Source organism: Balearica regulorum, chromosome 15 (genome assembly GCF_011004875.1).
Source record: "Balearica regulorum gibbericeps isolate bBalReg1 chromosome 15, bBalReg1.pri, whole genome shotgun sequence".
Taxonomy (NCBI): domain Eukaryota; kingdom Metazoa; phylum Chordata; class Aves; order Gruiformes; family Gruidae; genus Balearica; species Balearica regulorum.
This window is the reverse complement of record NC_046198.1, coordinates 15,579,749-15,594,965: the sequence shown is the minus strand read 5'-3', so window position 1 is coordinate 15,594,965 and position 15,217 is coordinate 15,579,749. Positions and strand designations below refer to the sequence as shown.

The window sequence follows — 15,217 nt, the reverse complement described above, 5'->3', positions numbered from 1 at the left end:
CAAAACAGCGATGATCAGTCTGTGAAACGAGTGGGAATTGTGATTGCAGCTGTTCAAGCAGTCCTGTAACCTTTGGATTGCTCTTAATTGGCAAAATAACTATTTTTCTAAGCTGTACTGGTTATTCTCTGTTGTGGTTCAATCTGCAACTCGTTAAAGGCAAGTTAAATCAGTAATACTAATGCTGTAACTTTGAAGAAACTCACCAGACTCATATATTTTTCAACTTTTCCACATGATTATATCTATACACCTAAAAATCTCCTAGTAAAGACGGAGACTGCTGTGTAGCAGAAGTAATTCTATTTACAACAGAAGTGGTGTCGTGGTTTTGATGGACTTCTTAGAGGTAATTCACAGGCATCGCTTCCTGTTAGCCCTGTGGTCTGCCTACCACAAACTGAAACCACTGCCCTCAGGAACTGTTACTGCAGAAAGAACTTAAAATACATGCATGTATAATTAAAAAAAGGTTAATAATTTTTCATGTAGTTAGCTGTTTTGTTGTTGCTGGTTTGGTTTTTTTATCAAATAGATTATAGGGGGAAAAATCTTTACACAAGACAGTAAATGTTCAGGAGGAAAATACACGTTGCAACAATTAAGTAGTTATGGCAAAGGATAAGAAGAAAGATGGCAAGAAGGCAGAAAAATCTGTACGTCCTCCTATTCCTGTACAAGATGCTACAGCTGAGAGTAGTTCAACAAAGCCGACAGATTTGGAGACCTCAGTGAATGGAGTGGAAGAAACACAGGCAAATCCACCGGTGATAGCGGATAAAGAACCAGAGGAGGTAGAGGAACCTCCAACCCAAGATGTTCCTCAGTACTACGAGGTGCCTGTTCTTACTCAAGTTATTGTGAAAAGGTATGCTTGTTACATTAGTGAAGTCAAGAATTCTCATTTAAGTATCTCTGGTGTACCCAATGTCATTCAAACACAGTTTGACTCTTGATTTGAGGCAGTGAATTAGGTTATTCAGACCTAGTTGCCTGCCTGTAAGCTAGTAAATGCTAGCAATGTGCTTGTTTTCTTAATTGAAGGAAATATGGGTGAGAGGCAAAACAACAATTATGTGAAATATTACCAGGAAGGTGCAAAAAATTTGAAGTCTTCTTGTAGCTCATTTTTCTACGCAGGATGCAACAACTGGCCTGTGTGTAGACCATGGTAAATCAATGGTCAGTTATTGTATGTCTGTAGAGATTTAGGTCTACTGGCAGTGACTTGAAATCTTCATCTTTAGTTTGTTTTCCTTGTAGCTATGAAGGTGAAAAAGTCCATGGATTGTATGAGGGTGAAGGATTTGCATATTTTGAGGGGGGAAATACATATAAGGTGAGTGTTTAAATTTAGAAAAAAAAAATCAATCAAGGTCTTTGTCTAGAACAGGGAGGCTATTTCTTTTAATGTAGGTGGAGGTAGAGCTTGTGTAAGCATTGAAAGCTCTGTTGGTTTCTGGTATTAAAACTTCATTTGAAACTAGTAGTTGGAGGGGAATTAACATGTCATTATTTTGAAGTCTTACAAAGTCACTCCAGGCTTCAGTTGTAAGAATAAATTTGCAAACAATGCTGTTCTCTTCGTTTTGAAGGGCATGTTTTCTGGAGGGCTTATGCACGGACAGGGGACTTACACGTGGGCTGATGGAGTGAAGTATGAGGTAAAATGCAATTTAACTTATAACTGAACACATTTACAGCCAATTAGCTGTGCAAATTCAAGGAAAGTAGATAAGTTGCAGTAATTGGTACAGCATGGGTGGCAACTGCAGAACTATGGCAGTGATTTCAATCACAAGCCTGACTTCTCCCAGATAGCTGGGGAACAGTGAGTCTTACTTTTTTAAATGTTGTAATTTAATCTTTTAGGGAACATTTGTTAGGAATGTGCAGATGTTTAGTGGCCGTTATACGTGGAATGATGGCAGCATTTATGAAGGATCAATCAAGAATGGAGTTAGGCATGGATTTGGATTTTTCAGGAGTGGTACTTGTCCTGTTTCTTACATTGGCTATTGGTGTAAAGGCAAAAGACACGGTAAGGTAAGTAAGAACACTAAATGAGAGCATGATCTTGGGTGACTACCTTCTAGAACAGCAAGCACGCTTGTGGAAAGATTTTCCAAACATGTTTTGTGCCATTGTGTGGTCTTATGCTGTGTAGAGATTTGTTTTTCCTAAGAATCTTCTCTGAAGTCATGAATGCTAATTAAAGCAATTGGGATGGGATCTTGTTTGTAGTGGAAGAGGTGAATGATATCCTAAAAGAATAATTGGGCTACTATGGGGTTTGTCCTTGATGCTGCTCCAAGTAGGTGATGACAAAGTCAAAACTGATGACCGCATCAGTAGCCACGTAACAATGACAGAACAGTTAACTTCCCAGTAATGACAAAGTGATCCTGCCTCCCAAATGTTAAGCAGACCAAGTACGATAATTACAATTAAGACTGCCTTGTTTAGTGTAAGTAACATCTAGTTGCAACTTTTTAAAGGCAAGTAGTGCTTTTATCTGTCTCAGGTTTTTTGTGCATCCAGATTGAAACACTCTTCTGGGCCTGACATTTTGAAGGCATTGCTCAGCATGTGAGGAAAATCCATTCTAATCACATGGGGTTTGGTCTGCGTCACTAATGAGACACTAAAATCACACAGGCTGCTGTGAATGGTCAGCAGTGCAATGGTCTGTCCAGTTTGTTCTGAGAGGATGCTATCAGAGAAAGACAGAACAATTGATGCTGTAGACCTGCTCTTAGAAGTTGAATTCTGAATGACTCAGAAAACTGATCTACCTCAGAGTGACTACTGTGATTAAGTTGCCAAAAGTTAGCTCTCTGAAGAGTATTTCCAAGTGGTTTGAAAAACATGGTAGACTTTGACATTATGTAATATGATTATGGTTTTTTTGAACACTTGGTCTTTTTTAAATTCTTAACTAGTATTCATCAAAAGAGGCTGCTTTTTTATTTAATTTTATATCTTCAGTTGCTTTCAATACAATGTCTCAAAGTGACTATAAGTAAGAGCATGATTATGTGTGCCTTACCTAATTTGTATGCCATGTTTTATTAATATAGATGAATAGGTATTTAAATTGACTGTACTGTTTGTTTCAGGGTACTGTTTATTATGATCAGGAATGTACCTCTTGGTATTCAGGTGACTGGGTAAATAACATCAAAGAAGGATGGGGAATGAGATGGTAAACATGATAACACTTGTTCTTATTCTCATTTTTTTAATTTTACATGTATTATTATACCATTTCTCCTACTGTTTAAAATGGATACAAATGCTACCATTTCCTGGTAGTGTGTACTTTCTGCAGTGGAATAAATAATTGTATGAAGTGCTTTATAATAATAAAATAGACATTCTCTATAGCTTACATTTTTATGTTGGTATATTTATGCTGATCATTCCCACAAAAAAAAGTCTAAAGACAAAATCCAAAATCAGCTTTGGTAAACCACAAGTCAACATTTAAAACCAAATAAACTCAATTGATTTGAACAGCTTTCATGAATAAATGAATTATTTGTGGAATTATATATAAAATAATATTTTTATTAGCTATGGCAAAGACTCTTTGGAAAAAAAAGAACTAGTTAATGTTTTTACAGTGATTTGTAAGGAGGTGAACAGTGGGTATAATCAAACCTCTGTATCCATGTCACAGTGAGCCAATTTTCAAGTTAATGCTTATATTTAGCATTAATAAATGTTAAATTTATTAGCAATGAAGTTTTGCATAAACCTCGCTTTCATAAGATCCACTCAGAATTTACTATGAATGAGTCATTAACTTTTTTTTGTTTTCTTGCAGCTACAAGTCTGGAAATATCTATGAAGGTCAGTGGGAGAAAAATGTACGTCATGGAAAAGGAAGAATGAGATGGTTGACAGCTAATCAAGAGTATATGGGACAGTGGGTGTATGGCATACAGGTATTAATTTCTTCCCCAGCAACCTCTTGAGTTCAGCATCTGTCCATTACTCTAGTAAAACTAGATGGGGAGCTTTGTGCAGTATCGAAGGGGCTTTGTGTGATTTTTGCCAGCTGAGATAGCGGAAATATGCTGTTTATTGTAAGTTGATTCTAATGTTAGCAATATCCAAATTTTTAAAAGGTTTTTGACTTAGACTTACAAAATGATAATTTAATTCTCTAATGGAAAATCTAAACATTTTTCATTTAAAAAAGTGTAAAACGTTAAATGTTACTTAGCTTGAGATATGGCTTCAGCAGTCAGTATAAGTGGCAATTTGCTTCTGTGTCACCTGTAAAATATTAGACAACACTGTTCCCTATTGTGAAAATTTTATGATGGAAGGTGATGATTTCTGGCATTTTCTGTTCCTTCCGTTTGTTATTCTGTTGGAAAAAAGAATGTGAGCTACTTCCTCTGTCTTTTCACTCTGTATAAAATTGTCAAGGAGTCCAGCTTTTGGAACATCGTGGCGCTCTGTCTGGCATGATGTTCCTCACCTGGCTGTTCCACATAACAGTCAAAAGGAAGAATGTCTTTAGGAGTCCTGTTAGTAGAGCTCGCTCAAGTATGTGTTGATTTGATGTGTCCTCTAAGCGCTTCTCCCATGCACCTTTGTACAATGTAGTTCTATGGATGGTGTGAAGTACTGCAGCTATCAACTGGCTACTTTTATTTGAGAGATTTGCCAACGGTGGCTCTTAAAGATGCCTAGGTGGTTCTCCTTTTTAAAAGTCTGGACAATAGTAGCTCTTCTGGAGACTTTTTTTTAAACACACAATTTTTTTTTTCAGCATGGATATGGCACCCACATATGGTTTTTGAAGAGAATGCCTGTGTCTCAGTATCCTTTAAGGAATGAATACATAGGTGATTTTGTAAATGGGGAACGTCAGGGACATGGGAAGTTCATATATGCCAGTGGAGCAGTGTACGATGGTGAATGGGCTTGTAATAAGAAGCATGGCAAGGTAAGTATTGACAAGTCATAAGACGAAACTACAGACAACACCAGAGGAGACTATTCTGGTCTGTATAGCGGATCTCTAGATTTCTGTGTGGAAAACTACATTCAATTTGCATTGTGGGTGGAATCCCAACATGAAGGGCAGAGTCCACTGAAAGCAGTAGGAGTCCTTCCAAGGACCTTGCTGGGCCACAGATTTGACTCTGTGGTTAGATGTGTGTTGTGTGTATAAAGAAACATGTTTTACTGTGGAGATTTTCAGTGCAATAGGTGCATCTTGATTTTTGCAGCGAGTGGTCAGTACTGTCACTCTTACAGTATGAGCTAATGGATTTCAAGCTATCCATGCAGAGAGATGCTCTCACATTAACAGACTGTTTTAAAAAAACAAACAAGTGTGAGTGGAGTGCCACATATGCAAAGTAAAGATTGCAAACAAGTCTTTCTGTATGAAAAGGGGAATGTTTTTTCCTCAAAATATTTTTCAAAATCAGATATATAGGCAATTCTTCATCCCAGCAGTGTGCTTTATTTAACAGATGACAAAGGGTAGGAGAAATTATTTTGCTTTATTTTATCTCACATACTGCATTTTAGCCAAGATTCTTAAAAGGAAATTTGATTGAGAGCATTAGGTTTATTTTTTCTGATCTTTGATTTATATTTATATTGAAATTAATCAAATTAATCTGTCTGTAGGGCAAGTTTGTTTTCAAGAATGGTCATGTTTATGAAGGAGAGTTTATAGATGATCATATAGTAGAATATCCTGCTTTTCAAGTAGATGCAATGAATGCAGAAGAGCTGAATGCCATTTGCACAGGAAGTCATCTTGGCACTGGTAAGCAGCTTAAGAAAACAAATTCTACACAGTTCACATTTTGTTGTTCCTTTTTTCTGTAATGTGAATTTGTTCATACTTACTCAAGAGCCAGACATATTTCTTCAAAGAACTTTGATAAAGGTGGGAATGATCTTAATAATTAATGACTTTTGCTCCCATGCTTCTTGTTTCCTGTGCATGACAGTTTGAGTGATTCATCCACGCTACATCTTGTAATGCTTCTGAAACACTGTTGTCTGAAAGTTTCATAACATATGTAATATCTGCATTTTGTTTGGGCTAGGGGTTGGATTTGACAAAATTGCTCTTCAGTTATGTTGATTATTAAATCTCTACTCCTCACTATAAAGGAGTCTCTATTATTCTCAGTTTGAAGTCAGTAAGATAAGAAGGAATAATACATATTTTATTTTCCCTCTGTGTGTGTATTTAACTTCATTTTAATTTGTTTTATTTGCATAGTAGAAAACATCACAATTATTAATTGCTCAGAAAATACTTCTGTTCTGGGATCAGATATTGAGTTGGATATATCTTCACTGCTTGACTTGTTGCCAAGGGAAGAGAGACATGAAGAAGTGAAACAAGTACGAGTCTACTGTTTGATATTTTCAGTTTTCCCTCGCAGTGTGTTTCATATTTTATTTCTGGTTTATTTGTATTAAAGTAACCCTTTCCATTAAAGAATTATTTGAAAATCTGAAGGCCATGGGAACAGAAAAGCAAAAAAGAATAAATAGACAGTATTGCCTCTTCCTGAGCATCCACTAGAAAACAATAAAAAAATATGTTAGCATATCTGCAAGGGCATTCAGCAGCTACCTTTAGCTACTGTGAGGTTTGTCTGCTGACAGAGACTAATGTATTTTTATCAGTCACAAAAAAATATGTATTATGACTACATTTGAGTAATGCTCTCATGAACACTTAAGCAGGGGTATGCTCTTTGAAGTTGTAAGATCAAAAACATTGTATGCCCAGTTACAGGATCAATACAAGCTGATCCCTACTTGCTGTGAGACGATGCTGAAAACATATCCTACTTTATTTAGGTAGAATTTGCTGTGTTGAGGCATATTACAGAACTGAGAAGAGTTTACACCTTCTACAGCAGCTTAGGTTGCGATCATTCTCTTGACACCACCTTCCTCATGACTAAGCTCCAATTCTGGAGACTTCTGAAGGACTGCCATTTTCATCACTCCAACATAACTCTTGCTGAAATGGATCGGATATTGAGCGGTTTGTATTGCTGTTGATCGGGATCTAGAATCTAGGAATTTTAATAGTAAGCTGTGGAGAGTTGGAGTGGCAAGTTCTACTGATAGCTCGACACTGGTAGTTAAGTAGCCCTGAGTAAGTACCTCTGTGCCTGTGAGTTCGCAGCAGATGCATTAACACTTCTCCAGGCGCTTCAGGTGCTTAGGTGAGAAAATGCAAAATTAAAATACCACTTTAAAAAAATGTTCTAAAGAGCTATCTGTTAAAAAGTTGTATTTACCCTTACTTGCACAGGAAGTAATAATAGTAATCTTGCCATTACTATTACATGTAGTTTTAAGAGGTGTGAGAAAGAGAAATAGAAGAAACTTTTTTTTTTTTTACACTTCCCCCCCCACGCCCCATGCTCTTAACTTTGGTTTGCATGTAATTTTTTTTTTTTTTTTTACTTCCACAGAGCCAGTTAATTGGTTCCATTTAGACCTGCAGTGGGATGCACTGCAGCATCCCTAGTATGTGAAGGGCTTAAATCCAACTTTGCTTCTCCTTTCATTCCTATATGCTGAGTGGGTGCATTTCTGGAAAGAGAGAATTTGCTAAGATTCAGGTATAGGTGGACGCTTCTCCCCGACCTGCTTGTTTGGAACTGGTGCTGTGCCTGGTCTGATTCTTCCAGGAGTGTTACTACACTGTGATAGGTGGAGATGGGGGGGATAAGAAAGACTGACAAGTCACTATGCCTATAAGCATTTTAATGTACATGATACCAATTGAGATTTATTTTGTCAAATTTTTTAGGTGATAAAACACCTCTTGAGGAGATACATTGTCCACATGAGACTTTACTGTTCAGAACATTTTTATCTTACCTTATTCGTCTAGCATTTCATGTTTATCATGAACAGCACAAGTAAGTTTCATCTTTTAGTGAAATTTGTTTCAGCGTAATCAGTTTGAGTCTTCCCAGGCCAGAGTATTTTTGTTTCAACTGTAGGGAGAAAGGTCCTTATCTGCATAAGTGTTTCTTAGAAATGATGTCCAGGAATGTTATTCCCGCTGCCTGTCGTATCCAAGGTAAGTAATGGTATTTCTTCTGTGCTGTGCAGAATTCATCAATTAGTACCATGTACATCACAGTTTTATTGTAACTGTTACTTTTTCCCAATTAATTTTTAAAGGTATCTTATTTTCTGAAGAACGACGTACAATTTTTGCCATGAGCTACATCAACAAATGCTGGGAAACATATAGAGCTTTTTGTAGACCGAGTACCAGACCTCCATTTGAACCCACAATGAAAATGAGGAACTTCCTTTGGATGTTGAATGTAATAATCTAAATGTTTTGTGTGTGATTAGATGTGCTTTATTTGTTCCGTTTATATGGGCATTTTAAAATACTATGTGTGGTTTCTGCACAGTTGAAAAGGTAGGAGTGCTGTTATTTGTACAAACTGTCCAACAAACATGAAAGGGACAGTTGTTCTATGCACATAATTTATGTACTTTTGCAGGATTGAATTCTGATTTCATACTCGATCATTTCAAAGAATCAAATCTTAGATGTGTTTTAAGGGAATATAAATATTTTTGCTGGCTTTTTTTCTTTTTTTCTTCCATCCTGTAAAATGTATATACAAAAATGTCTTACTGGTGGAACTCAAAGACTAGCAGCTTTTGAAATAATACAGTAAACCATTTTAATAATGCATTGATTTAATATACTGCATTATGAACATGAGATTCTTTACTAAAATTCAGTAATTCGGGGACAGATCAAGGTTGCACTGAAGCTAGGGAGCAATTCCCATTGATATGCCTGAGTTTTGGGTCACTGTCACTGTTTTAAATCCAAGCCTTTTTTTAATGAAAAAATTTAATAAAAATATCAGATGGCAAAATTGTAATTTCTTATATTTTTATTTATGAGCTTTCACAAATTCTTTCTTAACATTGTTTTTGCAGTCTAGGAAAAATTCCGATTGACTTCAGTAGGGTCAGAATTCACTCTGTCGTTTAATTACATATGTGGAAGTAGCATTTGAAACCCCTGGAAATGTTGACGCAGGCTTTAAAGGGAGTTAGATTAGGTCCACGTGGGAATGCCTTAAGTGCTGTTAACATGTAACATTTAATCTTACCCAGGATTTCAAACTTCTCAGCAAACAATTAACTGCTTCAAGACTTGTGGAAATACTTGTCAAAGATGGTCCCTCTCTACATGACAGCAGCAATGCCAACCTGGAGCAGGAGGTGTGTATGGAAAAAAACCCATCATAGTTCATTGCTACAGGAACAATTAAAATTACTTTTAAAAAATGCTGCAAATACTGTCCTATATGCTAGAACAGGAGGAGAATTAATTAATTTATTCCAAAAAAATAGCATCCAAACCTGAGCCTCTATTTTTTGTCTTCCTTTGTTCTGCCTATATCTTCTGTTTTAGCTCGTGTACTTCCATGTTTTTCTTATTATCTTGCCCTTCTTAGTACAGTCTCAGCATACCTGACCATGCAGATAACTCCTTGAGAGTGCTGTAACCCAGAAGGTGAAATACCATTTCTAGGAGACTGCTGCTAATAATAGTGGGGGGAGCAGTTACCTGACAATAGGTGCATACAGTGATTACACAGGGATGAATCCCAGCACTTCCAGCTGCCGAGGCAAGCACTGGAAATGTTAAGATGGGTCAAGAATTAAGATGTGAACCCACTGATCCTGAAAATCTGGTGATCCAAGAAACGGCATTAATGATGTGTGAAGTGCTGCCACCTCAATGAGGCAGAGCAGCGACTGTGGAAGACTTGTGCTACGCGACATCTTGGCCCGCTATAGAAGGCCTTCACCCTTAAAGAATTATCTCTTACTCAGTGATGGTCTATTGTAAATGACATAATTGAATGTATTGTTTTAAACAGTATCTAATAAACTGAACACACAGTGTAAGTCTTACTAAGGGATTAATTATGCACCCATGCTTGGGGCTTCCGGAAGCATTGTATGATATTAAACATTTTAGGTAATAGCAGTAGTTGTGTGTTATTTGTTAGAGAAATTTCACATAGCTCCAGATACAGCAAAAATCTATGCAATAGTTTATTTCAATATGACTTGTATAAGTCATAACACAGTATGTCACCACTTGAATTTGTTTAAGTTTTGGCAGTTTTCAATTTTTCTTCAGAAGAAGGGATGTTTGAGTAGATAAATGAGGCCAGCGAGGCTGCACAACCAACCGCTTTTGAGTTCGTTGCTTGCTCGGGTACATATGCCCATTACTGAAAGGATTTTGTAAAAATGAATGAATCACTGTGTTTGTTTTACTCTAGTTGGTTTTTCTTGAATTTGTTGAAGCTCTTCTTGATTGTGCATCAGTGTACGTTACCAGTGATATGATTAAGGAGCACATAGATCGTGATAATCGGACAAGAAGTAGCTTTAGAATCGAGGGTCTCTCCGAGGGAATCACAAATGTGTCTCTGTACCCAGAATATTCTCTGTCCCAGGTAAAGTTGATGCAAACCTGTTAAGTATTATTATATGTCCATTTTGAGGGCTAAGTCAGGCCTGCCAATTTTCTGTGTTTCCTGAACATAGAAACCAGTTTCCTCTTTTGGCATAAACAGTCATTTGATTGGGCCCTTCTGCTTTTTCTGTTTGTTGCTACCTTAGATTGTAACATCAGTATAGAGAGTTTTAACACACTTGAGCATTTTCCTAGATAACTATAAATACACGTGAAGTCTTCCGGTGTTTGAAGGGGAATTGACAAATTGGTTGACTGATGGAAGATATGCATGTCCTGTATAAGTTGAATGTCTAAAATTGCCATGTAAAAATGGCATTGCGGTTGTATGTAGCAAACGTTGCTGTTTCCCAGCAGTTAAGCTATGATCTGTTTTTGCTGAAGTTTTGAATAAGGATTTTGTGGGTTGTGAGATGCTGCCTGTGACACTGGTGCAATTTAGCTGCACAGGGTAGTTGAAGGCAGGGCTTAGAATTGTGATTATTTGGAATTATGCACAAGATGAAAGTATTTTTATTAATTCAAAGAGCATTCACAAACACCTAATTTCAATCTCTGTAAGCCAGTAGAGCCACTTCCCATTCTCTGGCCAATTGTTCCCATCCTATAGAACCCATTCCCTTGCATCACTGCAAGCATTAATACAGCTGCACAGTGAAATGGTCCAGTTAAAATAGTCAGATTTTCCAAGACTAAAAGAAAATCTTAATTTAAAATGTATCGAATGTAAAATTCTTGTGTTTACTTCTTATTAGTGCACTTACAGCAGAAGTATAATTGGTCCACACACAAACGATGACATTTCTGAGGCAACTGAGCTTTACACTTGTTCGTGGTCATCTTCAAGCAAAAATGTCGTATCACAAGATGAAATGAAACATGAGGTATGTAAAAAGCCCACACTGAAAGATGGAGCAGAGGGCTGCAATTCATGGGTGACAGAGCACCCAAGGTAGTTTTAAGTTTTGAAAGGGACTAGAATTTCATCTAAAATAAATACAATGTGTTCCCATGCCTGGATCCACGTACAAGCCTAGAAATGGTGCGTTTCCATTGCTGACAAAGTATTTGTTCCCACACATACACGTAACACATGTTAATTAGAATTTTGAGTGGTATCTTCTACATTAGTTAAAACAGTGGTGAGTAAAGCTACAGTTTTACCTTTATTTGTAAGGTGGGGATTGAGAGGCTGAGAAGTGGGCAGAGAGATTTAGAAGCACTGGGGAAGGTAACTGTAATATAATTCCTAAAACACTTTTCAGAAGTCTTCCAGCAAACTTTTCCCCTTCACTGCCTTTACAATTTTGTACCCAGTGTATGACTAGAATGAGATTCTTGATATTCCAAGACCAAAAATGGATCGGTTTACTCCTGTGATTTCAGAGTAAGATAGTAAGGATTACTGTTTTGTACTGGAATCGTGGAAATCAGAGAATTTGGAAACTTCCTGACTTTTAGAAAATATACCAACACTTAGAATTGTGTTTGACCTGAGTTTTTGTGAGACTTTTACTGTGACTTGTCTGAAAAGAATGGCATCATCAGGCTGCAGGATGTGCTTGGGATGACAGTTGAAAAGATTTCAAAGCATCCTTCTCAGATATACTCTTGAATGTTGTTCTCTCCTTTTAACTCAATACAATTCCTGGAGAATATTCTATAGTCAGGAATAGAAATTCATGATTGTTTCCTCAGGAGCAGATAAATAATAGTCTGTAGAGCAACACGTAAGAACAGAGGGACATACGTAAGAACAGAGGGACATGCTTAAGAACAGGAGCTTTCACTCCCTGTGCTTCTATCTTTCCCTAGCTCTGATATAGGATAATCCTACTTCCCTGGCTGGTATCGAAGGTAAAGTGTTACGACCGATTTGCTAATACTTGGAAGTGTGAAACACTATTGCGATTTAAACGTTTTGAAATAGGCATAATTGCAGAATGCATTTGGTTGGCAGAATGCTTTAGCGGTAGGAATTTGCATGACTCAAATGGATATGTGATTTAACTTTTTAATTTGAACACAAGTCCAGGCATTTAGTAACTGAATTTAAAACTTCTTGCCAGTCACTGAGACCTTGTGAAGACAGAGAGCATCTTCCTCAAGAATTTCTACTGGGTGAGTACTGTAGTTACCGTAGGCATCTATAAGCAGTGGTGCTAGAGGAGATTAACTCTTTCTGCAACTTTAAAGATGATTAAAACTAGCTGATCATTGAAACAGCTCAATGTATTGCAGTTACAGAGGGTAGCTGCGTTCAGTTTGGCAGTTATGACAAGGTTTATGTTTAGCTTTCCACACCTCCTGAACACAGACAGCTGGATAAGTTTGAATTGCTGAACTTCTGGTGCTTTTTAATTAGAAGCTATCACATTTTCCTTAAAAATAATTTAAAGGCTTTTTAAAACTAAATTCTTCCTGTTCTGTCCCACTCATTTGGGCATGGAAACAGGAGATTGAACTCTGCATTGTGCCCTCATTATAAACAAACTTTTAATCCATACAGAAGTATTTCAACCACAGGTCTAGCTGTAAGGTCAGATGACAATGTGTATTTGTTTGCATGGAAGATCAAACCTGATATTTAATGCATAGAGATACAGACGAGTAATTTTAATTTTCTTTCTTTGCAATATCAGATACTGCTCTCTCATTTCACACAACTCATGGAGATATTAAAGATGTTCCATCATTGTTCAGCTGGGATGCAGAAAAAGAACAAGATTTCTGTCCAGCAAAGGATTTGACAGGTAAAGCAGTCCTACTGTTTTAAGACTTAACACCAAAAAAAAAAAAAAAAATCCCTTACAGCTCTTGAATTGTGAAATTTTAATTGTATATGCAGATTTCAGCTTGACACAAGAGGGCAGTAAATGAACATTAGTTCTGGAGCAAGATTTTAAAAGAAAATTTTTTAAAGAAAATGAAACTTAATAATTGAAATATTTAAGTACTGACTTAAATGGTTTCCTCAATTTTAAAATGCCACATTTTATTTGTAGGGCCTCTATAAGCTGTAATTTGTACTTACTTTATGAGAAGCTCAATCCGCAAGCCTGCCCATTTTTTAATGTCTTAGACAAATGAAATATATTATTGCTATGTCTTGCTTCTTTTACCTAATATAAGAATTATTATTAATGGTGTGCCACCATTGGTTGGGATAAGATGTCTTATGTTATGACAGGCCAGCATTCATGCAGAAATCAGTAAGAGCATTTTTATATGGTGATGCTAGTAACCTTTTTACACTATCATCTCCCTTCTGGCTGATTAGCAGAGCTCATCTGGATATTTTTTTTTTTGTGCTTGTTAAATCTTTTCTACAGATAAAGAACCCAAATCCAAGACCATATGTAGACAGGAATCTTTGTGTAGTCGTGAGCTTTTTCACTGAAATCTGATGACTGACAAGTTACAGATCTGAAAAACCAGCAGCTGGGCCCAGCCTCTTTTTCTGACAGTCACATTTGAACGCTCACATGCAATTCTGTTCTTTCAGGTAGACGTGTTTGTTCCCCCAGACACAGGAGTCACGGATACTGAAATGTCATCGGATTACCGCGGAAGACATTTATCACAGGATTAAAAGGGAAAGTTCATATTCTCTTGATGCCATTCCCAGGGAGAAGACACTCTGAAGACCCACCCTCTTTCACATGCATCAGTTAGAAGTTTCTCACAGCTGTCATCTTCTGTACCATGCACCAGCCAGGCTTTCTCATTGCAGTGTATCAGATCTGAAATGCTGTAGGCCAAAACTATTGTAGTACCTTAGAAATAAAAGTGCCCTGCTAAATAAACATGTTTAATTTACATGTTGCAGATGAACCAAAAGAAGCCAAAACTGAACAAGAGGAGGAATTTAGTTTGTGGATGTGTCAGGTGCAAATCTTTTTTACAACTAAGTTCTTTCCTGCCTACCAGCATGAAAAAGTGCTGAGGGAAAAAATACAAGAAAATAGACTACGAGATGCTGAATTAGCTGAGCTGAGAAAGATCAAGGATGAGGAGCTGGCAAAGTGAGTGGTGTCTCTTACGTACTGTTATTGCTTATCTTCTACTAACAAAATTATTGAAGTGTGCTTTAATATACTAGTATGGCATACTGCAACTAGGAAAACAAATCCAGGTGTAATAAGCAACATACAGAATGTAACTCGTGACTTCTGTTACTGTCAGGAGCAACAAATACAGGCTGCTTTCAGGTTACAGAACTCTGTATTTCCTGGCACTTGAGCCCTCTCTGTGTAAAGGGCAGTTAAGACTTTTTTTTTTTTAACCTACTGTAAGTCAGACTCGAAGTGGTAACTAGACAGATTTTCTGCTTCTCTGCAATATGACAGTTTATATTGCTCATACTGTGAGCATAGATGCAGTTGCTTAGCCAGTATAAATCTGTCTCCCCTCTTTTGCAGTATATTAAATGCAAACTTTGTTCACTCAGACTTATTGCTGAAAGAGAAGAGGAGACAAAAAGGCAAGAAGCAGCTGCAGCAGAAAAAACATCTGACTCCAAGAGTGCAGATTTTAAGGAGCTAGAGGAGCTGGTCACACAGTTAGTACCCCCTCTGAAGGAAGACACCCCCATTGTAGCACCCCCGGTTGTTACCAAGGTGCCTGCTGGCAAAAAGAGAAAGAAGAAATAAATCTTCTGATGAGAAA

At 37.1% G+C, this 15,217-nt stretch overlaps 1 protein-coding gene across 6 annotated transcripts in view; it reads left to right on the top strand.

Annotated features, from left to right (window-relative positions):
• LOC104640465 (radial spoke head 10 homolog B2) overlaps positions 1 to 15,217 on the top strand; it is a 16,035-nt gene extending 818 nt beyond the window's left edge. For 3 of the 6 annotated variants that reach the window (XM_075767193.1, XM_075767194.1, XM_075767195.1), the window contains exons 2-21: positions 536 to 868; positions 1,264 to 1,339; positions 1,596 to 1,664; positions 1,873 to 2,046; positions 3,120 to 3,205; positions 3,830 to 3,950; positions 4,787 to 4,963; positions 5,659 to 5,800; positions 6,266 to 6,390; positions 6,856 to 7,045; positions 7,823 to 7,934; positions 8,019 to 8,098; positions 8,203 to 8,351; positions 9,169 to 9,276; positions 10,353 to 10,529; positions 11,305 to 11,433; positions 12,619 to 12,670; positions 13,192 to 13,302; positions 14,379 to 14,574; positions 15,000 to 15,217. In XM_075767193.1, coding sequence (XP_075623308.1) covers positions 612 to 868; positions 1,264 to 1,339; positions 1,596 to 1,664; positions 1,873 to 2,046; positions 3,120 to 3,205; positions 3,830 to 3,950; positions 4,787 to 4,963; positions 5,659 to 5,800; positions 6,266 to 6,390; positions 6,856 to 7,045; positions 7,823 to 7,934; positions 8,019 to 8,098; positions 8,203 to 8,351; positions 9,169 to 9,276; positions 10,353 to 10,529; positions 11,305 to 11,433; positions 12,619 to 12,670; positions 13,192 to 13,302; positions 14,379 to 14,574; positions 15,000 to 15,201 — 2,733 coding nt within the window. In that variant the 5' untranslated portion in view covers positions 536 to 611 and the 3' untranslated portion in view covers positions 15,202 to 15,217. Of the gene's footprint in view, positions 1 to 535; positions 869 to 1,263; positions 1,340 to 1,595; positions 1,665 to 1,872; positions 2,047 to 3,119; positions 3,206 to 3,829; positions 3,951 to 4,786; positions 4,964 to 5,658; positions 5,801 to 6,265; positions 6,391 to 6,855; positions 7,046 to 7,822; positions 7,935 to 8,018; positions 8,099 to 8,202; positions 8,352 to 9,168; positions 9,277 to 10,352; positions 10,530 to 11,304; positions 11,434 to 12,618; positions 12,671 to 13,191; positions 13,303 to 14,378; positions 14,575 to 14,999 lie in introns of those variants that run through there. The other 3 variants (XM_075767196.1, XM_075767197.1, XM_075767198.1) reach the window with 3 other exon arrangements.